Here is a 27,873-nt window from a genome sequence, read left to right as displayed (position 1 = left end):
TATATTTAGTTTTACAGCTCAAAGATAATGCTCTAACGACGACCTCTCTTTACAAATGTAACTCAATGGCCACGATGGATAGTGAGTGGCTCAGCAGCGCCATCGACTGGTGTAAATTGGCTTAGAGCTGCTGATGTAGATTTGTGCTTTTAGTGGCTCCACATCACAATAAAAGGAACGTTTCAAACTGGTCGTCCAATCCCCACTAAGAGCCCTGCTGTGACTGAGCAGGGTCTCAAACCTTTCAGAATGAGACACGTTCCCTCCGCTGGAATTACTCTTTAAGGCGGGAAATCTCAGGGAAATGTCTCATTTCAGAAAGATTTCTGTATTTCTCAGGTTGAAAGACCATGGATAACATTTTTTTAATATTATTTGTGTGTGTGTACACAGTATATGTATGTGTGTTTATATGTGTATGTATATATATATATTTTGTGTGTGTGTGTGTGTGTGTATATATGTATATGTATGTATGTATATATATATATATATATACACACACACACACACACACACACACACAGTATATATACACAGTATATATGTATATATCTATATATACAGTATTAGGAACTTATAAGTGAGTGTATTGAGTTGAACTTGCCCTAAGACAAGAAGTGAAGTAAGATACAGGAAGTGGATGTGGTTCTGCTGTTTGTGAGGTTTTTACGTTTAGGTTTTTCTTTCCAAATGCAAATGTAACTGGAAACAATTTTATCAGTGAAGACCGTGTCTGTGTTTAATCCCTACCAAACACCGTTGTTGAATATTTAGCTACACATGTTTTTTTAGTTTTTTTTTAGTAAATGAATTTAGCATCTATATGGCAAAATAAATAATGAATCAGTAAAATCAGTAGATCAGTACTCTGTGCTGTCTACCAACCTGTTTATCTCTCTTTCTGTCGCTCATATTTTAATTGGGCCGTTCTCAAACTTTGACTTGACCAAAAAAGGTTAAATGGTGCAGCACAACACGCACGCACCCACACACACACACACTTCTTGTAAGTCGCTGTATACTGGTTTCCTGTGTCAATTTGAGGAAAAAAAAAAAAGGGCGAGCAACATGACAGGAAGTGGTGTCTCTAGCTCTCTCTCTCTCACACACTCACACACACACATACACACACTTGAAATACTGTCAGAAATGCAAAAGATGAATTTATAGAAGTTGGCTTCTATTCCCTAGAATAAACCGGTTGATGAATCGGTTTGACGATTAATTAAATTGGTGAGAGGTGAGCATTCATTTTTACTCTTAACTTCCTGAAACCACACAACCGGACAACTCCATACGAGAGAGAGAGAGAGAGAGAGAGATGGGGGTGGGCGGCCTGTCGAAGTTTCCCCCGGCTTGGGCGTGGCCATGAGTATAAAAAGCCTCTTCTCTTCCTTTTCTCATCACTCCCTCCTACGTTGGACTCCACCTGTCAAGGTAAACTCTCTGCTCTCCCACTTCCTTCTTTGAACTCCATTCCCCACCCCCCACCCCCCTCTCCTCCTCTGGTGGCGCAGTTTGGCTCTTCTGCTGCTGTTGTTGTTTGTTTTCCTTAGTTTCTATCCATCCACTCTTCAACCTCTGCTCCTTCCAACACCTCTCAATCTGTATCTCGTGGACTGAAAGTGCCCTGATCTCTGAGTTCCAAACCCCCCCTCCCCACCTCTCTCTCTCTCTCTCTCTCTCTCTCCCCCTCTCCATCAGAATGTCTTGGGACGCTTACATCGTTAGCCTGGTTAGGGATGATGTCGAGGAGGCCGCCATCTGCGGCTGGAAACCCGGACAGGAGTCGGTGTGGGCCTCCAGAGGCTGCCTGTCTAATATAACGGTAAAACACACACACACACAGTTTCCGGGTGACAGTCAGCTTACTGGGACTCATGAACGTTCAGATGAAAACTCATCCGCAGTCAGAACTTAATGCCATATTATAGGCTCTTTTATATCATGGTCCTGGATAGTACAAGTACTTTTTATTTTACTAAGAGTACTTCCACCACTGTTAACCTGTCAGATATATTTATAGGCTAATGCATTTTTTTTTTTATGTTTATGTAGATAAGTTTGGTCAACTCATATTAGATGTATCCAATTTATCTCATGTCATTTGGGCTGAAGCGGTTCAGACGCGGGGCCGCGCCTCTGCAGCCGCGCGTTCCCGAAGCGGAATGATGAGCAGTCGCCTCAGTATTTACACACAATAACGACAAAAAAAGAACTTTTTTTTTTTTTTTTGAGCCTGCAAACGTGTCTTCTTCAGTGGGGGTGTAGTGGCAGAGAAGGGAGCTCTAAAAAGATCAATACTGGAAAATTAAGAAAAAAAAAAAAAGTTAGATTTATACTTCTGTTGTATTTAATGACCGTTAAGTACAACCGGAAATTCAACATGGCAGAAGGAAAATAAAATACCGGAACTTCCGCATATGACATGACGTTTTTTTTCTTTCTATTATTATTATTATTATTAATATTATTAATAATAATAATTAATATTATAATTAATTAATATTATAACTGTTGTAAATGATTTAAATCCAAATTTAAATCCTTAATACAAACGCTACACGCGTCGTCCGGTTCGAGGGCTCGCGCAGGAGCCGAGCGTCGCTCCTTATTTGGATGCGACGCCGCGAGACGCGCCGCGGCCGGCGTCGGGCACGCGCGCCGAGCCATCCCACTTCCCCTTCTCTCAGCGGGCGCGCGCCTCCGCGGCTGCGTCTCCCTCTTTCTCTTTTTCTCGTGCCCTGCGGGTCTGTGGCGCGCGCACCTGCGCCACCGCCGATCGAGCTCCAGGCGCAGGATCGCGGACCTGGAAGGACGTGCACATGCATGCACGGAGGGGGCGAAATTGCGGAAACGGAGCTCTGGAATGCTAAAACTCTCTGATCTGTCTGAACAAGTCCCCTTCCTCCCGTGCTCCTCTATACAGAGCCTCCTCCTGTGCTCCTCTATACGGAGCCTCCTCCAGTGCTCCTCTATACGGAGCCTCCTCCTGTGCTCCTCTATACAGAACCTCCTCCTGTGCTCCTCTATACGGAGCCTCCTCCAGTGCTCCTCTATACGGAGCCTCCTCCTGTGCTCCTCTATACAGAACCTCCTCCTGTGCTCCTCTATACGGAGCCTCCTCCTGTGCTCCTCTATACGGAGCCTCCTCCTGTGCTCCTCTATACAGAACCTCCTCCTGTGCTCCTCTATACGGAGCCTCCTCCTGTGCTCCTCTATACGGAGCCTCCTCCAGTGCTCCTCTATACGGAGCCTCCTCCTGTGCTCCTCTATACAGAACCTCCTCCTGTGCTCCTCTATACGGAGCCTCCTCCAGTGCTCCTCTATACGGAGCCTCCTCCTGTGCTCCTCTATACGGAACCTCCTCCTGTGCTCCTCTATACGGAGCCTCCTCCTGTGCTCCTCTATACGGAGCCTCCTCCTGTGCTCCTCTATACGGAACCTCCTCCTCCTCCTGTGCTCCTCTATACAGAGCCTCCTCCTCCTCCTGTGCTCCTCTATACGGAACCTCCTCCTGTGCTCCTCTATACGGAGCCTCCTCCAGTGCTCCTCTATACGGAGCCTCCTCCTGTGCTCCTCTATACGGAGCCTCCTCCTGTGCTCCTCTATACGGAGCCTCCTCCTGTGCTCCTCTATACGGAACCTCCTCCTCCTCCTGTGCTCCTCTATACAGAGCCTCCTCCTCCTCCTGTGCTCCTCTATACGGAACCTCCTCCTGTGCTCCTCTATACGGAGCCTCCTCCAGTGCTCCTCTATACGGAGCCTCCTCCTGTGCTCCTCTATACAGAACCTCCTCCTGTGCTCCTCTATACGGAGCCTCCTCCTGTGCTCCTCTATACGGAGCCTCCTCCTGTGCTCCTCTATACGGAACCTCCTCCTCCTCCTGTGCTCCTCTATACAGAGCCTCCTCCTCCTCCTGTGCTCCTCTATACAGAACCTCCTCCTGTGCTCCTCTATACGGAACCTCCTCCTCCTCCTGTGCTCCTCTATACAGAGCCTCCTCCTCCTCCTGTGCTCCTCTATACAGAGCCTCCTCCTGTGCTCCTCTATACGGAACCTCCTCCTGTGCTCCTCTATACGGAACCTCCTCCTCCTCCTCCTGTGCTCCTCTATACGGAACCTCCTCCTCCTCCTCCTGTGCTCCTCTATACTGAACCTCCTCCTCCTGTGCTCCTCTATAGCGAACCTCCTTCCCATCCCTCCTCTTTCCTTCACCCCTCATCTGTAGCTATCAGTCTACCTATTGAATACGCTACTCCCAAATAACTGCAGAGTGTGTCCTCAGTAGTAGTATGTTAAAATACCAGGATGCCATGTGCTACTACCCTGGGTGAAATATCGTAGTATGCCGCCGGTGCACAAGAATCAATGGGGGCCAGTGTATCCCACAATGCATTGTAAGGGCAAGACGAGCGTAGGTAGTTGGTAGAATGTAGTATGTAGTAGGTAGTAGGTATTGTGTAGTAGGTAGTATATAGAATGTAGTAGGTAGTATAAAGTATATAGCAGCTAGTATGTAGCATGTCATAGGTTGTATAAGGCAGGTAGTAGGTAGTATAAAGTATATAGCAGGTAGTAGGTAGTGTGTAGTAGGTAGTAGGTAGTATGTAGCATGTAGTAGGTAGTATAGTTCGTATGGAACTAAACGGTGCGTAACGGGGACTCTTTCTCCGTCGCTCTATCCCCCACCACCCCCCTCTCCATGCGTTACGGACGGTACATGATCTCAACGAGCTTACGAGGCCGCGCCCCACCCCTCCATGCCCATGCTCCATGCTCTCCCACCCCGTCGGCAGCCTCTCCGTGTTTCCGGCACCTCCTAATTTAGAGACGAGGCGCCGCTGAATCCACCGGCTTCATGCAGTGTTTCAGCAGCGCTGCCCCCACCCGCCCGCAGCAGTGCATCCTGGGAGATAAGATTGGGAAACAGGAAGTGTTGGTTGGACGGCACGAGTTTAAAGGCAGAGGTGTGTTTTCTGTCAGAGGGCGCGGTGCCGGTCCCTCACTTGCTGTATGAAATAATATATTTTTAATTTTTTTATTAATAATAATAATAATAATAATAATAATAATAAATAAACAAATTAGAAATAAAATTTGCTGCGTGGATCAGTCCTCCTGCAGCTTGGAATGAAAAAAAATCCCCACTGTCGCTGTCAAGGCGGAGGAACGAGTTTGAATTATTATTGTATCCACGTTGATTGGTGTTGGAATATCCCTCCGAACGCCCAGAAAACCGACAAGCGACCGGACGCGTCGACGAAGCAGGGAGCGGCGCCGGCCGGCCTAACGAGGGGAGCCGTGCCACAGGAAAAAAACAACGGAGGTGTCTCCGAAAGCCGCTCCCGGACGGGATGGCGCTCTGGGCCGCGGCGCCGTCATCCCGTTGCTCGGCTTTTTCGACAACTAAGCCGAACCCTCGGCATCTCCCCGTCGCCGCCGATCATTCGAAAGGGGCGTCACGGATGGCTTTGAGCGTCCCTCTCTCTCTCTCTCTGTCTCTCTCTCTCTCTCTCTCTCCCTCCCCCCCTCAGCCCGACGAGATCAAGAAGCTGATGGATCTCGACAGGGACAAGCTGTTCGAGACGGGCGTGTCGGTCGCCGGGATGAGGTGCACGATCATCCGGGACGCACTGCTGGAAGATGATATGTACACGTTGGACCTGAAGACCAAGGGCTGCCCCGAGGACAAAACCACCTACTGCATCAGCGTCAGCAGGTCCCTCACTGGTGAGATGGGGGGGGCTGCCGGCCGGCCGGGCTTTCACTTCACTTCTGGAAACTGTGTATCGGAAAAGGGGATGTTTGCAATGTTGCAAAATGAAATATCTCCTCCTCTTTCTCTCTCTCCCTAGCGCTCATCTTTGTGAAAGGCCGTAAGGAGTGCCATGCTGGGAATCTGAACACAAGCTGCTCCAGAATGGCCAAGTACCTCAAGGACTTATCAATGTAACTGAAAGAGAGAGGGACGCACACACACACGCACACACACACACACACACACACACACAGTGTAAGATGTAATAATTTTGTCAGTATTTACAGCTTCACCTGAGCAACAAGCCAAATGTACAACAGTTTCCCAGAAATAAAGACAATTTATTCTTCGACATTGTGATTCGGTTACTGTGTGTGTGTGTGTGTGTGTGTGTGTGTGTGTCTGTGTGTGTGTGTGTCTGCGTGTGTGTGTGTGCGCGCGGACAAAAAAACGCTTTATTGGAGCTTCCTGTTTTCCACACAACTTGAAGACACGTAGATGAATAAATATCAACATGAAAATGTGAGAATGAATGCAAGAGGGTCCCAAACAGAAGCCCTTCTGGACGCTTCTTACAATGTGTGTGTGTGTGTGTGTGTGTGTGTGTGTTTTCCTGTGCATGTGTGCACTTTCCCCCACGCTTTAACCTCATGAACATTTCTGTGAGTCACACGTCAAAAAAACCACCCATGACACAAATGTGAATCCATCAGAAAATACCCAAATGTCTTTTATCTCAGAAAAACGCTGTTTCTGCGTGTTTTGAAAGAGAATGTTTATTTTTCAGTCGTGTTAAAGGTTTGTGTCAAGGGTAAAGTGTGCGTGTGTGTGTGTGTGTGTTCAGGTTATTGCCCTTTGCAGCGAACCCGGCGGCATTCTCACGTTTCTTCTTCGGGTGAACTTTAACCTTTTCCTTTTCACAGTTAGGGAGCGTCTGACAGTTCTGGTTCCACATGTTTCCACTGGACTGGAAAGGTCTGCATTTTAATTTGGGAGAACTGTGGAGCCGGCGTCACTGTTTTATCTCTTTCCTCTTTTTTGGTTTTGTTTCTTCCCTGTTTAATGCCTTAATGCCTGTTGCAAATGAAGCTCTTTACCTCAGTGTATTTTCCAACGATTTAAATATGTTTATAAAGTTATGAATGAATGGATGATGTACGATGTACATTTGACAATTTTATTTTAGATTACACTACATTATATGATATTATCTGCCTATTAATATAGCTTTAATACAGCTTATGGTTAAAGAAAATCTTGTAAAGAAAGATTATATGTAATTAATATTATAATAATATTGAATTGTAATTACCTTTTAATAACATTATATTATATAATATTATTTACCTATTAATATAGCTTATGGTAAAAGAAAACCTTAACAACAAAAAAACATACTTGTTTGTAATTAATATTATATTCTAATAATAAAATATTGTATTGTAATAAACTATTAATTACATTACATTATTTGATATATTATTTGCCTATTAATATAACTTATGGGTATAGAAAATCTCTATTCTAGTCTATCTAACTTAATGTGACAGCAAATATGATCCTTAAAATGACACGTCCGGATCTGATGATTTTACTTTCAAATCGGTATGAAAACAATATGCAAACGCTGATCTTAGACTGACTGATATTAAAGTCGCTTCACACGGACAGATTATTATCATTATCATTATTTATTATTACTATTTATAACGTGCATAGAGATGAAACGTTATGCACGTTTTTCTCCGGTGAGGGGAAAACGCAGACGCTCCCTGGGCGGGTCGCGCTCCTTATCGAGGCTCGGCCACCAGGGGCCATCTATAAAGTGCAGCCCGGGGGCGGGGCGGACACTTCTCAAGCCAGCCAGTCGGACGGACGGACGGACGGTCAAGGACAGCTCCCGAACCCCCCCGAACTCCGCTTCAACTTCAGGTAGGGGGCTTCTTTCACCTCTTCCTGTGTGTGTGTGTGTGTGTTGTTTTTTTTTTATTCGAGGACGGCGTGGATGTCAATGGTGACCATGGGAACGCGTGGGCGGCCCGAGATTTGCCGTCTCATCTCGCTCTGATTTTTTTGTGCAATAAAAAAAAATCAAAAATAAATGAAATAAACCGTCGAGGAAGGGTTACACACACCCACCCCCCCACACACACCCACCCACACACACACACACACACACACACACACACTCTATTTCGTTTTTCGTGAGTTCTGGGCTGAAACTGAACTGTGTGGTTTGGAGAACGTTTTGAAGTTTACAGCCGATTGCTGCTTGGTTGCCGGGGGACACACATGTGGTCATTTGTAACGGAATGTTTTTGGGTTTTTTTTTTGATTCCGAAAGTTTATTTATTTATTTATTATTATTATAAAAAAAAAAATTCAAACCATTGTTATTCGGCGGTTTGTTTAAGAATGAGAGAGCGGACGATCCCACTGCAGCGGCAGGATATACTGACCTTGACTGCAGAGTCTTCTGGACTGTGAACTCTGGAGGCCCCAGAGGAGCGAACCAATCAGACGGGCCGTGCAGGGGTCCGAGCCAATCAGCTTGCAGAGCACAAACAGGACCGCGCGTTTGTGTGTGTGTGTGTGTGTGTGTGTGTGTGTGTGTGTGTCTGTGTGTCAGAACAGCTGAGTGTCAACTTGCACACACACACACACATGCGCCCACACAGATGGGTTACATAACATCTTGAGTGTGTCTGTGAGTGTGTGTGATACAGTAATATCCAAGGATGAGGTCACAACCTCTGTTAAAGGTCAAACACACACTTTATTTCTGTCTTATAGTCAACACTCAGGAGAGAAACTCTGACTTCATGCTCAAAGCGCTTTACAGTGCAGACCACACACACACACACACACACACACACAGATCCATAAAAATGGCGGCTGCAGCCGTGCAAGGTGCTCACCAAGAACAGTCAGGGGGGGGGTTGGTTTAGGTGCCTTGCTCTAGGGCGCTTCAGCATGCACCCGGGAGGAGCCGGGGAACCGAACCGACGACCTCCCGGTCACTGCTCGTCGTGCTCGTAGCAGCAGCTCCACTGGTGGAAGGCGGCTCGGCTGTGATTCAAAACCGCCACGTTGTCGTTTAAATAACATACCGAAAAGTGTTGAAGGGGGAAGCCAATGTTTTTGCATCGGGAAGAAAGAGGGGGGAAAAAAAAGGCGCTTTGAATACCCGCGGCTCAAAGCTGTCGTTCGAGCCGAAGTCGACGAAAGGCTGATCAGTAAGACGTCGGCTTGGGTCCTCGGGCTCCTCAACATTTAATCTCCTAAATGATTTCTGTTGGACATTCACATCAATTCCGGCCAAAACAGACTCGACAACAAACTACCTCCAGACTTGTAAACCAGAGCCTCGTAGACAAGACTTTTTACCACATTCTCAACCGCAAAATGAAAATATTAATGTGTTTTTTGTTAAGTGTTTTTGTAAATTATTATTAGTATTATTATAATTATTATTATTATTATTTTATTTTAATCTTTTGGAAATACACACTCAGTAGAACCAGCGCTTTTCATAAATGTATTTATTTTAATTTCTTGTATTAGTTGACGTTGAGCGGTGGGGAAACAAATTCATCTTTTTTTTTCTTCTTTTTTTCTTATGTGCGTGACCAAACATTGTTGTTATTTCTACAAATGGTCGGCTGTGATGGACCGGCCTGTTGCCCAGCTGCCATAGAAATAAACGGGGAAAGCAACAAAATAAAATTAGTTCCTTCCGATGTTTCAAAAGGAAAAAAAGTTGGAACAAATCTCCTGTTTGAAATAAAAGCTCAAATGAATAAGAGAAACTTGGGGGAATCACGGTGTTACAGAAACACACAAAGAAATAAAGTAAGAATTATACATTAATTAAAAACAATTTTGTATTTACAATAAACCTATAAAAGAAATAAATGGCAGTATTAATAAACCAACAAAATAAAAATAAGCGGTTACAATTTTCAAAAAATAATATAGAAATGTGCTATACAAACCCATAAATGAACTAAAAACATAAATCATTTGGGAATACACGGCCACAACTCCCAGACAGTAGTCTCTGTCTGACCTTCACTACCCCCCTCCTCTACACAGTGGTCCGTGCCTCTTCCCTATTGGCCAGCTGTGAGTCTGATTGGCTGTGTGGCGGGTGGGCGGGGCCGGCGGGTGAACGGCTCAGTGCGGCGTGTGCGGAGGTACAAAGCGGCCTTTTTCACTTCCCCGGTGCCATGTTGCTGCCGAGGCTGGCCAGCGCGGGTCTGACACACGCACGCACGCACACACACACACACACACACACACACACACACACGGGCACGCACGCGCAGTCTGTTGGAGCTCATGTCCAACGGATGAACTGTTATCATCTCAAGGTCACGAGTTAATGAACTGGTTTCTCTCTCTCTCTCTCTCTCTCTCTCTCTCTCTCTCAGCCAGGATGTCCATCACTAAGATCCATGCCAGGGAGATCCTGGACTCCAGAGGAAATCCCACAGTGGAGGTGGATCTCTGGACTGCCAAGGGTATGAAACCCAACACCCCCGGTCCGTCCGTCTGTCAGACCGTCTCTCTGACCGCCTCTCTGACCGCCTCGTCTGTCCCCCCAGGTCGTTTCAGGGCGGCGGTTCCCAGCGGAGCCTCCACAGGAGTCCACGAGGCCCTGGAGCTCCGGGACGGGGACAAGGCCCGCTACCTGGGGAAAGGTCAGCACCACAACGCGACACCTCACTGCTATCTCGTGCCCCGGGGCCAGGTCACCATGGTAATCATGGTGACCCGGGGTGGGGTTCCCGTAGCAATGGATAAACACGCTCGGTTGATTGATCCGCAGGTACCCTGAAGGCCGTGGATCACGTCAACAAGGACATCGCCCCCAAACTGATCGCCAAGGTAACCAGCTCGAACGATCGCCGGCTGGGACCGGAGGAGTCGGCTTTAAAGGGGAATTCCACCACCAAACCGCTGTGAACGGAGACGTTTCCCAAACCAGGTCCTGAAATCCCAGATCCGATCCTGAAATCCCGAATCCGATCCTGAAATCCCGAATCAGATCCTGAAATCCCGAATCAGATCCTGAAATCCCAAACCATCGCACAGCTCTCATGCCCAGTCACAACACAAGCCTCCGAACCACACGTGTGCCAATGCATTCATAGAAATGAGAGAAATGCACTTTATATAGCAACTCTAAGGACTCCATCACTGTCTCCTAGCTCCTAGACTGACTCCTTCACTGTCTCCTAGCTCCTAGGCTGTCTCCTAGCTCCTAGACTGACTCCTTCACTGTTTCCTAGTCCTAGGCTGTCTCCTAGCTCCTAGACGGACTCCTTCACTGTCTCCTAGCCCGTAGAGCGACTCCTTCACTGTCTCCTAGCTCCTAGACTGACTCTTTCACTGTCTCCTAGCTCCTAGGCTGTCTCCTAGCTCCTAGACTGACTCCTTCACTGTTCCCTAGCTCCTAGGCTGTCTCCTAGCTCCTAGACGGACTCCTTCACTGTCTCCTAGCCCCTAGAGCGACTCCTTCACTGTTGCCTAGCTCCTGGGCTGTCTCCTAGCTCCTAGACGGACTCCTTCACTGTCTCCTAGCCCCTAGAGCGACTCCTTCACTGTCTTCTAGCTCCTAGGCTGTCTCCTGGCTCCTAGGCCCGTCCTTCACTGTCTTCTAGCTCCTAGGCTGACTCCTTCACTCTCCTAGCTCCTAGGCTGTTTCCTAGCTCCTAGACGGGACTCCTTCACTGTCTCCCAGCTCCTAGGCTGTCTCCTAGCTCCTAGGCTGACTGGTTCACTGTCTTCTAGCTCCTAGGCTGTCTCCTAGCTCCTAGGCTGACTGCTTCACTGTCTCCTTGCTCCTAGACTGTCTCCTAGCTCCTAGACCGACTCCTTCACTGTCTTGTAGCTCCTAGGTTGTCTCCTTCACTATCTCTCAGCTCCTAGGCTGTCTCCTAGCTCTTCTTTCTGTTGTGCGCTCATGTGATTCTTTAGGTAAACGGTGGCATTTCCCTTGAACCGGCTGTTCTGTCCTCATCTTTAATCTTTCACTGTGTCAACATGTCAGTCATGGTTTCTCTTTCTAACTCTTTCCTTTGCCCCTGTCTCCCCCTCCCTGTCTGTCTCCCCCTCCCCGTCTGTCTGCCTGCCCCTCCCTGTCGGTCTCTCTGTAGAGCTTCAGTGTGGTTGAACAGGAGAAGATCGATAAGTTCATGTTGGAGCTGGACGGCACAGAAAACAAATGTAACCATCTGTCTCGCTGTCTGTCTGTCTAACTGTCTGTCTCTCTCTGTCTCGCCTGTCTGTCTGTCTGTCTTTCCATCTTGCTCAGTTTGGAGCTAATACTATCCTTGTAGTGTCTCTGGAGGTCTGTGTAACATGTCTATATGTCTGTCTAACTGCCTGTGTGTCTGTCTGTCTCTATATGTCTGTCTGTCTGTCTGTCTGTCTTTCTATCTCGCCAAGTTTGGAGCAAATTATATCCTCTGTCTCTGGCGGCCTGTCTGTCTGTCTATCCATCAAGCTCAGTTTGGAGCTAACGCTATCCTCGGAGTGTCTCTGGCAGCCTGTCTGTCTCTCTGTCGCACCCCGTCTGTCTGTCTATCCATCTAGCTCAGTTTAGAGCTAACGCTACCCTTGGAGTGTCTCTGACGGCCTGTCTGTCTCTCTGTCTCACACCGTCTGTCTTTCCATCTTGCCCAGTTTGGAGCTAACGCTATCCTTGGAGTGTCTCTGGCGGGCCTGTCTGTCTCTCTGTCTCACCCCGTCTGTCCGGCTGTCTTTCCATCCAGCCCAGTTTGGAGCTAACGCTATCCTCGGAGTGTCTCTGGCAGCCTGTCTGTCTCTCTGTCGCACCCCGTCTGTCTGTCTATCCATCTAGCTCAGTTTGGAGCTAACGCTACCCTTGGAGTGTCTCTGGCGGCCTGTCTGTCTCTCTGTCTCACACCGTCTGTCTTTCCATCTTGCCCAGTTTGGAGCTAACGCTATCCTTGGAGTGTCTCTGGCGGGCCTGTCTGTCTCTCTGTCTCACCCCGTCTGTCCGGCTGTCTTTCCATCCAGCCCAGTTTGGAGCTAACGCTATCCTTGGAGTGTCTCTGGCGGTCTGTAAGGCCGGAGCAGCGGAGAAGGGAGTTCCCCTGTACCGTCACATCGCCGACCTCGCCGGCCACAAAGAAGTCATACTTCCTGTTCCTGTGAGTGGGCGGGGCTCCGGGCGGGGCTGGGGATGGGGGTTGAACCATGCGGGGATCCCTCCTCAGATCTAACACTTGCATCTCGATCCCCCCTCTCCCTCCTCCAGGCGTTCAACGTCATTAATGGCGGCAGCCACGCGGGGAACAAGCTGGCCATGCAGGAGTTCATGATCCTGCCAGTAGGGGCCGCCAACTTCCACGAGGCCATGAGGATCGGAGCCGAGGTGACGCCGCTTTCGTCTGCACGTCGTGCTGCGTGGGGGGCGGGGCCACTGAGAAAACAGGAAGGAAGTGGGGGGGGGGGGAATGTATAAAATAAAAAATAAGATGTCAGAATCCATGAGGAGGCTGAAAAGACAGAAGTAGTCAAAGAAGTGAGAAAGACGAGGAGCGAGTGCTGAGACAAACGACTTTAAGGACGGGAGTCATAAAATACTGATTCTTCATAAAACCGGTCTCTTTCACCGTTCACTCGTGCCGTTATTCAACAAATTGATGGAATCACACAAAAAAAACCTGCATTATTTACTTATTTCCTGATTGTTGTTTCGGTGTGTGTGTGTGTGTGTGTGTGTGTGTGTGTGTGTGTGTGTGTGTGTGTGTGTGTGTAGGTTTACCACAATCTCAAGAATGTGATTAAGGCCAAATATGGCAAAGACGCCACCAACGTTGGAGATGAAGGCGGCTTCGCCCCAAATATCCTGGAGAACAATGAAGGTAGTCTGTCTGTCTGTCTGTCTGTCTGTCTGTCTGTGGCAGTGGGACGTGGCCCCCTTTTCACAGCCAAAATGTTAATGAATTTGTCCAAAACCTTTTAGAAAGAAGGAGGGAATTGCAGCACAAAAAAAATATAATAAAATAAAATAAGCTCCTGACGCACGTGAAGTGAGTTCCGTTCCACTTTGCGCCGAAAGCTCTGGAGCTGCTGAAGTCGGCCATCGAGAAGGCGGGGTACCCCGATAAGATCATCATCGGCATGGACGTCGCCGCCTCCGAATTCTTCAGGAGCGGGAAGTACGACCTGGACTTCAAATCAGCGGAGGATCCCACCAGGCACATCACCGGGGACCAGCTGGGAGACCTGTACAAGTCCTTCATCAAGAACTACCCAGGTGCACGGGAGACACTGCTGTACCCGCACGCCGCGCGTGGGAGGTGTTCCGCCTGGACTCACTGCAACTGTCTGTCTGTCTGTCTGTAGTTCAGTCCATTGAGGATCCGTTTGATCAGGATGACTGGGGCAACTGGGCCAAGTTCACTGGATCAGTGGACATCCAGGTCAGTGAGACAGACAGGGACGGGGCGGGGCGGGGTGTCAAGTGTGTGATGTGATATGATGGGTGTGGTGTCATGTAATATGATGGGTGTGGTGTAATGCGATGATGGGTGTCGTGATATGATGGGTGTGGTGTCATGTGATATGATGGGTGTGGTGTCATGTGATATCATGGGTGTGTCATGTGATGATGGGTGTCATGTGATATGATGGGTGTGGTGTCATGTGATATCATGGGTGTGTCATGTGCTGATGGGTGTCATGTGATATCATGGGTGTGGTGATATGATGGGTGTTGTGTCATGTGATATGATTCAAGATTCAAGATTTTTTATTTGTCACATACATATACATACTTCCATACATATATGCAGTGAAATGTAATAGACATGGGTGTCATGTGATATGATGGGTATGGTGTCGTGATATGATGGGTGTGGTGTCGTGATATGATGGGTGTGGTGTCATGTGATATGATGGGTGTGGTGTCATGTGACATGATGGGTGTGGTGTCATGTGATGTTTAGGTTGTCGGGGACGATCTGACTGTCACCAACCCAAAGCGGATCCAACAAGCTGTGGAGAAGAAGGCCTGCAACTGTCTGCTGCTCAAAGTCAACCAGATCGGATCTGTCACCGAGTCTATCCAGGCGTAAGACACCTTTCCGTCTCTCCGCCCAACTGTCTACCCATCTGTCCCCCCGCCTGTTTGTCTACCCGTCTGTCTCTCCACCTGTCTCCGTCCAGCCATCTCTCACTACCCACCTGTTTGTCTACCCGTCTGTCTCTCCACCTGTTTGTCTACCCGTCTGTCTCTCCACCTGTCTGTCTACCATCTGTCTCTCTACCTGTCTGTCTGTCTACCAGTCTCTCTCTCCGCCTGTCTGTCGACCCGTGTGTCTCGCCACCTGTCTGTCTGTCTACCCGTCTGTCCCTCCGCCTGTTTGTCAACCGTCTCTCTCCACCTGTCTCAAAATGTTCTCCTCCTACCTGTCTCACGTTCTCTGTCTCTTCCTACCTGGGTCTCTCGCTCTTCCTACCAGTCTCTCTCTTCTTACCTGTGTCTCTCTCTTCCTCCCTGTGTCTCTCTTCCTATCTGTCTCTTCTTACGCACCTCTCTCCCTCTTCCTACCTGTCTCTCTCTCTGTTCCTACCTGTGTCTCTCTCTTCCTACCCGTCTCTCTCTCTCTCTCTTCCTATCTGTCTCTCTCTTCCTACATGCCTCTCTCCCTCTTCCTTCCTGTGTCTCTCTCTCTTGCTCTTCCTGCCTGTTGCTCTCCTTCTTCCTACCTCTATCCTCCTCTTCTCCTCTGTCCCCTCTTCCTTACCTGTCTCTCTCTCTCCCTCCAGGTGTAAGCTGGCTCAGAGTAACGGGTGGGGCGTGATGGTCAGCCATCGTTCAGGAGAAACTGAAGACACGTTCATCTCCGACCTGGTTGTGGGACTCTGCACTGGACAGGTAGATGGACCACATGATCTGCCCAGCCATCCCAGGCATCGCTTGGTTGTTTGTTATTGATCGGTTGTCTGTCTGTCTGTCTCTCTCTCTCTCTCTCTCTCTGTCTCTCAGATTAAAACTGGAGCTCCCTGCAGATCAGAGCGTCTGGCCAAATACAACCAGCTGATGAGGTGAGACGTGTTTGTGTGTTTGTTTGTGTGTGTGTGTGTGTGTGTGTGTGTGTGTGTGTGTGTGTGTGTGTGTGTGTGTGTGTGTGTGTGTGTGTGTGTGTGTGTGTGTGTGTGTGTGTGTGTGTGTGTGTGTCAGTCACTAAAGGTGCTTTGACCTCTACAGGATCGAAGAGGAACTGGGAGAGAAGGCAAAGTTCGCTGGAAAGGACTACCGTCACCCCAAGATCCATTAAAGCCCTCCCCTCCTCTCCGACTGGCTGATATTCCAGGAGTGACGGAACATGTAACTGTCCCTCACCTTCAAGAAATAAAAACATTCAACCAAATGTGTCTTGAGTCGAGTCATTCCTCGAGATTAAATTAAATGTTTATGTTTTCATATCAGCGAATAAATAGAAAAACAACACATTTTGGTGAAGATATTGGTGGAAGCCGTGCGTTCCCGCCGGTGGAGTGAAAACTGTGCAAACTAGTGGACGACGTTTTGTTGATTCCCTGGTTCCAGTTTATTCAATTTCATTCAAATTTTCTTTATTGGCATGACAAGAGTTCCAGAACAGGAACGACATGTGTAGGTGAGCTGTTTCACTCATTGATGATTGCATTGATTCTGCTGTCGGGTCTTTCCTCGTGACGGCCAAGTTTTCCTGCAGAAAACCTCTGAGCTGTAGAAAAGGAGTCCGGCGGTGAAAGCAAACCAGGATCTACTGCACATACACACACACACACACACACACACACACACACACACACACACACACTGTGACGTCAGAGCTGACAAAGTGTTTAGTGCAAGACAGCGTGTTCCCTAGCAATGTTCATCTGTGTGTGTGTGTGTGTGTGTGTGTGTGTGTGTGTGTGTGTGCGCGCGCGCATCCCTCTTTGAGAGGGTCGGAATGCTGTGTGCGTCACAGAAGTGGTACGAAACACACACACAACTCATCAATCAACCTGGTCGGGCGGCTAAATGCTTTATGGGAGCTTGTGTGTGTGTGTGTATATCAGTTAAAAAGTTGTACCAGTGTGTTTATATCTGTCTGTCTGGCTTTGCAGCCTTTTTTTGTTGTTTAATTTTAACTTTTATCCAAATTCTTTCACCATCGGGAGTATTTTTTTCTTGGCAATTCATCTTAGGAGCTAACACACATACAGACACAGGAACACTCCTGGTGACCTCTAACCTTAGCCCCTCCCTCTCATAAAGTGTTGCTGTGGTGATTAGCCGATCAGTGGGAACTATTTCCTGTATGGGCGTGTCTGTCTGTCTGTGAGAAATATTCTACCGTCTAGATTTCACTGGATAGACGTCATGTGACCACAGAATGACAACGTTGTACATCCTGTACGAGTGCGGTGACACTGTTTACCACAGTACGACGGTGTCGCGGGTACCTCCACACTGTGTGTGTGTCAGTGCTTCAGCGCATTTTTCAAGTATTCGTACTTCATAACAATACGTACGAGTATATTCTGTTTTGGAGACATTCCACCTTAACTGCGCTACATTCAGAAGCAAATATCCATACTTTCCATGACAGTCACATGACTTATTATTTATGAAAAGCAAAAGGAACCAATCACATTGTGTCTCTTATTTTTTTACTGTGACGCCACCTGTTCCATTTGATTGTAGTCATCAGAATCTGCAGGAAAAAAACGTATTTTTATGTTCATGTGACAGAGCCTAGAATATTTTATGATGTATTCCAGGCTCTGTTATATGAACGGTACTTTGGCTCAAAGTACATTTAAGAGCAAGTACTTACTTAGCAAGTATTGTATTTTTCCTTAAGTGGAAATGTCCATGTGGTACATTCATTTTAACAAGAGTGATTTTGTGTCCGGGTATTATGTACTTTCACTGGAGTACAAAGTAAAAAGGAGACAAGAGGAGAGAGGAGGACGCAGAATAGAACAATGCCATTGCATCTGGTCCGATGTGTGTGTCTGTGTGTGTGTGTGTGTGTGTGTGTGTGTGTGTGTGTGTGTGTGTGTGTGTGTGTGCGTGTGTGGTCCCACTGTCCCGTTGTTGGGGGTGACGACCATCAGAATGTGTGACATCACAGAGTTGCGTCCTATAAAACGAGATTTCCCCTCGAAGTGGAACTCAAAACGACCCGTTCTGACTCTACAGGACAGACAAGGTGGAGCTGGACCCACCGAGGGACTAATCCATGATCGACGATCGATAATCGATAGTCAATAACCAAGAGTGAAATATTAAAAAATTCTTTCTCCTGGGAAACTTCCAGAGGGTTCGGAGTCCCCTGCCCTGTCTGGACCTTTGACCTGGATCCCTCCAAACAAAGATGGCCGCTTCATCTTCTTCACCATCCTCCTCCTCCCAGCGCTGTCTCCTCCTGGCTCTGCTCCTCAGCTCCTGCTCCGTGGAGGCGCGACCCCATCGGCCCAGACAACAAGACAACAAGCAGGTGGGTGGAGGCTCCGCCCGGTTATCATCCACAAGGAGAGGGATTTGAGCTTGTAGAACATGTTCCCAAGTATTTGAATACTGGTGCTTTGCACTTCAAAAAAAGGTTTCCTGGTTTGTGTGTATTGGATGGAATTAGATCATATGAAATGATAAAACATGAGATGAGATCATATGAAATGAGAAAACATGAAATTATATTATGAAATGAGAAAACATGAGATTAGATCATATGAAATGAGAAAACATTCAATCAGATCATATGACATGAGAAAACATGAGATTAGATCATATGAGATGAGAAAACATGAGATTGGATCGTATGAAATGAGAAAACATGAAATCAGATCATATGAAATGAGAAAACATGAGATTCAGTCATATGAGATGAGAAAACATGAAATCAGATCATATGAAATGAGAAAACATGAAATCAGATCATATTAAATGAGGAAACATGAGATTATATCATATGAAATGAGAACACATGAAATCAGATCATATTAAATGAGAAAACATGAGATTATATTATATGAAATTAGAAAACATGAAATCAGATCATATGAAATGAGAAAACACTCTCTCTACTCCAACTGAAATGGGATGGCTGCTGCCTCTCTCTCTTGAACCTTAATTTAAACTACACAAGCTTAAGCTCATCTCTTGTTGTCTCACACACACCACAGCACATGCAACTACAGCGGCCCGACACACACACACACACACACACACACATACACACAACCCCATGTGAGCACAGTGAGAACATGCAGACACACAGAAAGGCTTCTAATGGTGAGATAACCACAGAGCCCCAGGTGGGAATCGAACCCAGGACCCTCTTGCAGCCAAACACTGTGCCACCCTGCCCACTCTACTTCCCTCTCTCCTTCTACCTCCCTCTCTAACTATTCCTCTCTCTCTACCTCTCTAACTCTACCTCCCTCTCTCTCTCTCTATCTCTACCACTCTCTCAAACTCTGCCTCCCTCTCTGTAACTCTACCTCCCTCTCTCTCTCTCTATCTCTACCACTCTCTCAAACTCTGCCTCCCTCTCTGTAACTCTACCTCCCTCTCTGTAACTCTACTTCTCCCTCTCTAACTCTACCTCTCCCTCTCTAACTCTACCTCTCTCTCTCTGACTTTACCTCCCTCTACCTCTCTCTCTCTCTAACTCTACCTCTCTCTAACTCTACCTCCCTCTCTCTCTCTCTAACTTTACCTCCCACTCTAACGCTACCTCCCTCCTCTCTCTCTCTCTCTCTAACTCTACCTCTCTCTTTTTTTTACTCTACCTCCCTCTCTCTCCATCTCTACCTCCCTCTCTTTCCATCTCTACTTTCTCTCTCTCTACCTCTCTCTCTCCAGGTTTCACACTTCTTGTTTGGAGCTCATCTTTCCTCTCTGATCTTGGCTCCGCCCAGCTCCAGTGACATCATGGAGGGCTCTGCACAAGGCCCCGCCCCTCCCTCCCCTGCGACGGGATTGGCAGTGAGGCCGGAGGGCGGGCGGGGCTCGGCCGGACGACAGGAAGCGGTCCCTCGCTTCTTCCTCGACTTCCTGCGGAGACACAGGAAACTGCGGGGTCGCAGCAGGAAGTCCATGTCCGGAGGACGGGGATGCTTCGGGATGAAGATGGACCGCATCGGCTCTCTGAGCGGATTGGGGTGTTAGAGAGAGAGAGAGAGAGAGAGAGAGAGAGAGAGAGAGAGAGAGAGAGATGATGACTTTACATGACTTCAGACCTCTGGCAGGTCTGAGACTCCATGTTGGATCTTGATGTAATGACCTTTCTTTGACCCCTGGCTCCACAGCCAGCAGAACCGTGTGTGTGTGTGAGTGTGCGTGCGTGGGTGTGTGTATGTGTGTCTGTATGTGTATGTATATGTGTATGTGTGTGTGTGTGCACGTGTGTGTGTGTGTGTGAGAAACGCTCATGTGTTAAACATGCTTAGACTCGCCCCAACACGACAAGCGTGATAAACGTACGTGGACCTTTTTTTCTTCCCCCTTCGCTCCGAGTTGCAAACAAAATAAAAGTCGTAACACCACGTCCTCTATTTATTTCATCCCATCGGCTGCTTTGAAAGTCTCATTTAACGCTCGAGCTCCAAACGAAGCGCTGATCAGATTCCGAACTTCAGACGGTTCCCTGCGATCCTCCGCCACATCTGGTCGCCAAGCAACACCAACGCTGAAGGACCTCATGCTGTGTTACTGTGGATCGCACATCCCAGCTGAACCTGTTTGGTTGCTTCTATTCGGGGGAAAACATGGCCGCCGGCAGCAAATGTGTGTTTATCCGGCAGCTTGTGGATTCTACCAGCAACACAACACACACTCACATACCAAAGAGGAGTTCAGATGCAGATAAAACTCACTGTTCAGGTCACAGTTTTCTCACGCTTTGCTTCCACGTATCATGTCAAACAGAGTCCGTGGAGCAACGCCTGCCAATTTGTCATGTTTTACCTCAAGTTGCCGGGAACTTTGCCTGGAACGTATGAGTTCAAATTGTTCTGGATCGTCATCAATAAATATGAAGTGATCATGAAACTACACATTGAGTGAAAAAACACGAAGTACAGCCCTGAATAGTAATAAAAAAAAAAAACACAAATATGAAAGGAGAACAGATTTAGATTATTGATCAGTCGTCGCATCATTTATAATTCTCTCTTGAGTTTATTTTCTTGAAAAAATACAAGAACATGAAAATGTTTAAAGTAATTATTTGAAACCATACTAACTATCCTAATACCAACCCCCATTTACAAATTATTATTATTATGTTATTATTATTATTATGTTATTATATTATTATGATGTTGTTATATTATTATGTTATTATTATTATTATTGTGTTATTGTTATAATGATTGTTATTATTAGTATGTTGTTAATATAATTGTGTTGTTATTATTATTATTATTATTATTATTATTATTATTATTATTATTTATTGTCATGGATACTGATAGTGACGCAAGACTTGTAAACGATTCGTTCGTCCGAACATTTTAACTGATTCGGGCGTCGGGAGCCACTCCGCCAAAAGTGGGTCGAGCGGGTGAATCTTGAAAAAAATAACTCTGGACTGAATAAAGACCAAAGGCAAAGGAAAAGCGGGTCAAGGTATTCGGCAAAGGTTATCTTGAACGAGGCCGGTATAGACTTCGCGAAGAGCCGGAAAAGTGAACGACTCATTTTTACCGAGTCACTCGGCAAGCGCTGAGACTCTAAAAGGAGTCACCACTTTCAACCACTACAAGTTCTGACTAAACACAGGGCCGCTGTACCGGCTGCAGCCCTGACTGTTACCGACGGACCGGCAGGGCCTCGGGGTTGATAAACGTTGTTCTACACCTGAAATCAAATGCATTTAATTCGCATCACAATACCGGTTTTTTTTTTTTTTTTTACACCCGCGGTCCGCCGTCGTTCCGCCAGGGGGCGACGCGACGCCACGCACATGACCGCCGAGCAGCCGCCTCAACTTCCGCTAGCCGTTTAAGCTAAGCTAACCCCTTCGGGACCGCAGCGCCACCGCTCCGCACGCATCTCTGCTGGAGCGGCTCAGTAGGAACCAGCAGAGCCCCCCCCCCCCCCGGATTCTCCCGCTCTACCCTCCAACATGTCGGCGGTGCAGCGGATGAAGGTTGCGAACGAGCGGCACAGCAAGAGCATCACGCAGCGGGGACACGTCCAGAAAACAGCGGTAAGCTAGCCTCGTTAGCCCGGAAGCTTAGCCTTCTAGCCGGCGCTGGCACAACTGGCCGCGGCTTGGCTGCGGTCGTGCGCACCCAGCCTCGCGTTCTCGCCTCGCCTCGCCTCGCATCACGTTACCACCGCGTCGAGATCGGTCGCCGCCGAAAGGGCCCCCGTCCCGCATTTGGCGGCGGCACCTGCGGTTAGCGCGGCTAGGCGCAGTTAGCAGGGAGCCGTGCAGGTGTAGCGTGAGGCGCTCCAGCCTGAATGCGGGCGACGGCACGGACGCCCGGCGGCTTTGGCTTCGCGTTGAGTGGGAAGGGAACCGGATCGAACATCCGCTATAAAAACCTTCGTAAAAGCACAAGAGTTAATTTATTTGACCTCAGATCGGATAAACTTTAATGTTCTGCAGGGAAACGGTCTTGTGCTCCTGCATCAACAACGTCACAATGCACACACACGCAGTACATAGATTATACAGACATCCACTCGTGCATAAATAGGCTTAAATTAACGTGTGGAGTGTGAGATAGAAGTGGTTTAAAATCACAAAAGGTGACAAAAAGACAAGAGCTTCAAATAATAAAACCATATATAATGAATCAGTCAATCAAATCACAATATCTTAGTCCCCAAATAAAACCATGCAGTACTGCTGCTTGTTGCCATTTAATATCTTGGAGGACGGAGTGAATGAGTTCTTCAGTCTGCAGTTTGGGATTCTGGACCGTCAGCCTGAAGGAAACACCTCCAACACTGGGTTCAGAATGTGTCGGGTCATTCAGCATCTTCACATGGAGACTGAAGGTAGTGATGTTCCTTTCTCCCATGTGCGAGCTGAGACTTTGACCGTGATGACAGGTTACCATACCGCACTCGTATGCCGTATCAAGATCGTTGGATGAGACAAAAACATGAGTCTGCTATTTACACCCTCGAGTCTAAGCCGTCTCAAAAAAACAAAAACACACCCTCTGCTGTAGCCTAGAACCAAGGTTTTTCGACTTGTACATGTAAGCGAGCTGTCAATGCGGACGCAGTGATATTTATACGTAGGGACCTGAATTATTGGTACGTCGTGAGGGTTTCCTGGACTACGGTCACCGATTGACTTCGGACCGAATATCATCTCTCTCGCTCTTCTTCACGGTCGCAATAAGGTGGTGAGCGTCACGCCCATCCACAAACTGTTCCGTTTTGGGGAGTTTCGTTCACACAACCGTTGGCGTATAATGTGGAGCTCACACAGCCTTGGGGGGCACCTGTACTAATAGATTTAGGATCAGATATTCCCTTATTTACCTCTACATGTTGCACTCTGTTAGATAGAAAAGAAAATGTAGTAAAATAATTGACATTCTTCTGGTTCAATCTGCCCAGTTATAAATAAAATACATAAAGTAAATGTGCATTTATATGCTTAAGTGTCCTCCAAGTGTCTCAGGAGTGCATCATCAAAGTGCTCCTTCCTTGTCTATAAGCAAACCTTGAAGGGTGGTTTACCTCAGTTTTTGGTAAAGACACGATATATTTCTCAAAACGTTTAATCACAATCGAGGCCAGTGCTAAGGCCCCGGTAATAATTGGAGACTATTTTGGAATGGGAGTGCTAAGTTATTACTTTGTTTTTGTCCATAGTGCGGGGACACCAAACCAAAGTAGGCTCTTCGGCGCAGGTTTTTAACAGAGAGGCGAGCCGAAACCCCGTCTAGATCTCTCACTGATGGAACGGTGACCGCTGAACCCCCGACCTTATGCCCGAGTCAGCCTTGAGTTTAAAACAGCATTGCATCGATTGGGGGAAAAATCATGGGCTTGGAACCTGAGGTCAAAGTTTTTTTTTTTCAAACCGGTGGAATGTTGTTGAGTAATGTCCTCCTTTTGTCTCCTTTAACAGCCGGTTAAGTTCCCTTTGTGTCGTTTTTTTGCTCAATCTGGTCCTCATTTCTAAATGCTTCCTTTTTCCAATTAATGCACTTCTTTATTGATATTTGGTTTATTCTTCGGTTTTCACAGTATTTCACTGTTGTCGGAGCTGATCTGTTGTAGAGTTGTGGCTGATTCCAGGTTCATGAAGCACCTCCCTCCATGCTGTGCACCAGCTGTTTCAGTCCTTATTTGAACCTCTGGGCCTTTCCCAATTAGCCAATGCAGATGTTCTGACTCGGTTCTGGGGTGGGCTTAAAGTCCCCCCCAGAACCCCCCCCCCCCCCCCCCCCCGTCTGGCACTTCCTAAACTTGATCCTCTGCTGCGTGCGGGCGTAGCAGAGCTGTGTGTATGTGCAGTAAGACACGGAATCTGATGTTATCTCCAAATCCTTAGAGGTACTGAGCACCAGGACTTTAGTTTTAAGTATAAACTGAAATATGTATTTTACTACAATAACGCAAGACATCCAGACCCCCCTCGCACTTTGCACACGGGACCCTGATCAGGTTCAACCTGCCCCAGTTTCAGGAAGTTAACCCTCCCGGTTGAAAACAGAGCTGTTCCAAGTTCTGCGCTTAAAACGATCTGCCCCGCCTCAGTCCACAAGTGGTTATCTGGATAACAATAAAGGTTTTAGCTCAGAGGGGACCTTGGTTTTACAACGTGTGTGTGTGTGTGTGTGTGTGTGTGTGTGTGTGTGTGTGTGTGTGTGTGTGTGTGTGTGTGTGTGTGTGTGTGTGTGTGTGTGTGTGTGTGTGTGTGTGTGTGTGTGTGTGTGTGTTACAGCGTCCAGTGACCGACGATAAGTCTCCCGTCGGGCCCTGGCTGCTCGCCTTGTTCGTCTTCGTGGTCTGTGGATCAGGTCAGTGTTGAACCAGTCCATTCTAGGCAACCGGTGTGTTCTCCCACTAGACACTGGTTTCAAGGTGTGTGTGTGTCTGTTGTGTCGCAGCCATCTTCCAGATCATCCAGAGCATCAGGCAGGGCTTGTGATGACCTCGACCCAGGAAAGGAGCCTCTTCCCTGGACTCCAGCCAGTGTGACGCCCCCCACCCCCCACCCCCGTTCCTCCATGGAGCTACTGCCAACACTCTGCACCCACTGTGACCTAAACATTGTCTGTCTCTCTCTTCTTCTTTACACTTCTATTTCTCTTCTCTCTCTGTAAATGCCAGTGAAGAGCTATTATTTTGAGTATTGATAACGCAGTGGTTATTGATGAAGTATTGGTTATTGACACTGATTTGCTGTATTCTCAGTTGAAAACATTTTAAATATAAGCTTTCTGTTGCAATGTGCAGCTGGTGGAATTTTGTCCTAATATCCCCCTCATCTCCTGCTCTCTATCGTCCTGCCCTCCTCCTCCTCCTCCTCCTCTGTAATATAGCTCATATGAATATTAATTTATCACCCACTCGGTTCACTCCTTCACTTTGTGACTCCCGTTTTGTATGTCTCCTCTCCCTCCACCCTGGATCCTTTCTTCTCTGTCTCTCTCCCTCCCTCCATTCGTCCAGAAAGGTTCCAGGGTTAATTCGTATGCCGTGTCTTTTCGGCGCTCGGGTCTCTTCCGACCTTCCAAACAAATATGCTTGTTTTTTTGGGTTTTTTTTTTGTTTGTTTTTTTCTTCCCCCGAGCGACGCATGTGAATCAGCCCCAGGATGCTGTGCCAGTGACAGTTAACTCACACACACACACACACACACACACACACTCGAAACACCTCCTTCAATCAACGCTTCCCTGGAAAGACGATGTGGTCGTCTATAAAATCGGTTTTTATTTAATGTGTAGAATTAGTCGTTGGATATTCTGTTTAAACAAATGGAAACTGATGATGATGATGGGATGTCTTGTTCTCTGCCTGGTAACGGTGGTTGTGTTGTTGTGCGGCTCGGTGTGGCATTGCCACGGCGACGGAGGTACCGCACACAGACCCGCTGCACTGACACGCTCTGGATGACATGCAGGCGTTTTATACGAATAAACAAGATATTTTTCTCTAATTACCTCCTCTGTCCTCTCGTCTTTAATGTTGATGTTTTAACGTTTGTCCCAGAGCCCGAGCAGAACCGAGCGCCGTGGTGTTGACTGGTGCTTTAACTGCAGTGCAGCGGTTGTGCCTGCGGGGGGCGGCACGCCGCATGCTTTCAGACTCTTAACCCTCTAATCCTCATCTCTCATCCTGCTCCCCCTCTCATCCCTCATCCTCTTCATCTCTCTCGTCCTCCCCACTCATCATCCTCTCCTCATCTGCCTAATCTCTCACCCTCAGCTCTCATCCGCATCTCTCTCAGCCTCATCTAGCCCCCTTCTCATCTCAGCCTCATTTCTCATCCTCATCTCTCATCCTCTTCATCTCTCTCATCCTCACCTTTCATCATAATTTCTCATCCTCCTCATCTCTCGTGAGGGGCACGGTGGCGCAGTGCATTGCACTGCTGCCTCACAGCAAGAAGGTCCTGGGTTCGATTCCCGCCTGGGGTGCTGTTGGCACGGTGCTCCGGCGGGTTATCTCCCAAATAGGAGCCTTTCTGTGTGGAGTTTGCATGTTCTCCCCGTGCTCACATGGGGTTTCCTCCACCTCACGTCAGTAAGGACCCCCACCAAAAACATGCACCCATCATCGTCTGACCAGCGATGGACAATTATCACCTGGTCCCCGGGCGCGTCCACGTATGCTGCCCACTGCTCCTGGCTGTGCCCCCAGAGGAAGGACAAGCCAGGATGGGTCAAAAGCAGAGAGTCCATTTCACCGGCCACCATCAAAGCATGTGCATGTGTGTGTGTGTGCAAGCATGTGTTGTTGTGTGATGAATAAAGTCTGTTTCTTCTTCTGTTTCTTTTTCTCTCTCGTCCTCATTTCACCCAGCCTCATTTCTCATCCTGATCTCCCATCCTCCTCGCTTATCCTCCTCTCATCCACCTAATATCTCATCCTCCTCCTCCTCTCATCTCTCACCATCTCTCATCCTCTTCAGCTGTAATCCTCATCTCATCCTCGTTCCTCATCCTCCTCTCATCTCTCATCCCCCATTCTCTTAATCTCTCTCATCCTCCTCATCTGTCATCCTCTCTCGTCCTCCCCGTTCATCATCCTCTCATCTGCCTCATCTCTCATCCTCCAGCTCTCATCCTCCTCTCATCCTTCTCATCTCTCATCCTCATCTCACCCCCTCTCATCTCATCCTCATCTCCCATCCTCCCCGCTTATCCTCCTCTCATCCTCCCCACTCTCATCTCTCATCTTCATCCTCTTCAGCTCTAATCCTCATATTTCATCCTCATTTCTCATCATACTCCTCCCATCCTCTTCATCTCTCATCCTCATCTTTCATCCTCATTTCCCATCCTCTCCTCTTGTCCTCGCCACTCATCCTCTCCCCGTCTGCCTCATCTCTCATCCTCCAGCTCTCACCCCCCTCTCTCATCCTCCTCATCTCTCTCATCCTCATCTCTCATCCTCATCTCCCATCCTCCTCGCTTATCCTCCTCTCTTCTCACCCGCCTCGTCTCTCATGCTCATCTTTCATCCTCATCTCATCCCCCCTCCTCTGTCATCCCTATCTCATCCCCCTCTCATCTCTCCTCTCTCATCCTCATTTATCATCCTCCTCTCCCCTCTCATCCCCATTTCTCATCCTCCTCTCCTTTATCATCCTCCTCATCTCTCATCCTCGTCATCCTCTCATCCTCATCTCTCACTCCCCTCTCATCTCACCCCCTCTCATCAGCATCGTCCCACTGCTCCGTGTCTCAATTCAACTCAAAATCCATCCCTACTGATAGAGGAAAATACATTTATGTTGCCAAAGCAAATGGAAAATACAAAAGTAATGACTACCTCGAATAAGTTTCCATAAAATAAAAGTAGTTGACACATGTAGACATTGAGTCTTATTTTTTTAAATATATTTATTGACATGGAGGAGTTTGCATTCCCAAATCAA

At 47.6% G+C, this 27,873-nt stretch overlaps 4 protein-coding genes across 4 annotated transcripts; all 4 read left to right on the top strand.

Annotated features, from left to right (window-relative positions):
* Positions 1 to 1,313: 1,313 nt before the first annotated feature.
* pfn1 (profilin 1) lies at positions 1,314 to 6,116 on the top strand. The gene is made up of 4 exons (XM_080023766.1): positions 1,314 to 1,440; positions 1,708 to 1,831; positions 5,541 to 5,736; positions 5,862 to 6,116. Exons 2-4 carry the CDS (start codon positions 1,709 to 1,711, stop codon positions 5,957 to 5,959), a joined length of 417 nt encoding a protein of 138 aa, XP_079879892.1. The 5' UTR covers positions 1,314 to 1,440; position 1,708; the 3' UTR covers positions 5,960 to 6,116.
* A 1,462-nt stretch (positions 6,117 to 7,578) lies between these two features.
* eno3 (enolase 3, (beta, muscle)) lies at positions 7,579 to 16,176 on the top strand. Its single transcript, XM_080023750.1, has 14 exons — positions 7,579 to 7,696; positions 10,198 to 10,287; positions 10,372 to 10,467; positions 10,596 to 10,654; positions 11,926 to 11,995; positions 12,812 to 12,945; positions 13,053 to 13,169; positions 13,557 to 13,662; positions 13,860 to 14,057; positions 14,147 to 14,223; positions 14,749 to 14,873; positions 15,572 to 15,680; positions 15,792 to 15,850; positions 16,014 to 16,176. Exons 2-14 carry the CDS (start codon positions 10,203 to 10,205, stop codon positions 16,081 to 16,083), a joined length of 1,305 nt encoding a protein of 434 aa, XP_079879876.1. The 5' UTR covers positions 7,579 to 7,696; positions 10,198 to 10,202; the 3' UTR covers positions 16,084 to 16,176.
* A 996-nt stretch (positions 16,177 to 17,172) lies between these two features.
* On the top strand, positions 17,173 to 19,955 carry LOC307247431 (C-type natriuretic peptide 2-like; the record flags this gene model as incomplete). The annotated part of the gene is made up of 3 exons (XM_080023584.1): positions 17,173 to 17,238; positions 18,160 to 18,282; positions 19,650 to 19,955. The coding sequence occupies 3 exons, from the start codon at positions 17,173 to 17,175 to the stop codon at positions 19,953 to 19,955; spliced, it is 495 nt and encodes a 164-aa protein (XP_079879710.1).
* Positions 19,956 to 21,867: 1,912 nt separating this feature from the next.
* LOC307247590 (stress-associated endoplasmic reticulum protein 2) lies at positions 21,868 to 25,932 on the top strand. The gene is made up of 3 exons (XM_080023767.1): positions 21,868 to 21,999; positions 24,709 to 24,784; positions 24,875 to 25,932. The coding sequence occupies exons 1-3, from the start codon at positions 21,916 to 21,918 to the stop codon at positions 24,913 to 24,915; spliced, it is 201 nt and encodes a 66-aa protein (XP_079879893.1). The 5' UTR covers positions 21,868 to 21,915; the 3' UTR covers positions 24,916 to 25,932.
* Positions 25,933 to 27,873: the final 1,941 nt, after the last annotated feature.

This window comes from Zeus faber (assembly GCF_960531495.2).
Source record: "Zeus faber genome assembly, chromosome: 22".
Lineage (NCBI taxonomy): Eukaryota > Metazoa > Chordata > Actinopteri > Zeiformes > Zeidae > Zeus > Zeus faber.
The sequence above is the reverse complement of the archived record's forward strand: the minus strand, read 5'-3'. Positions and strand labels throughout refer to the sequence as shown.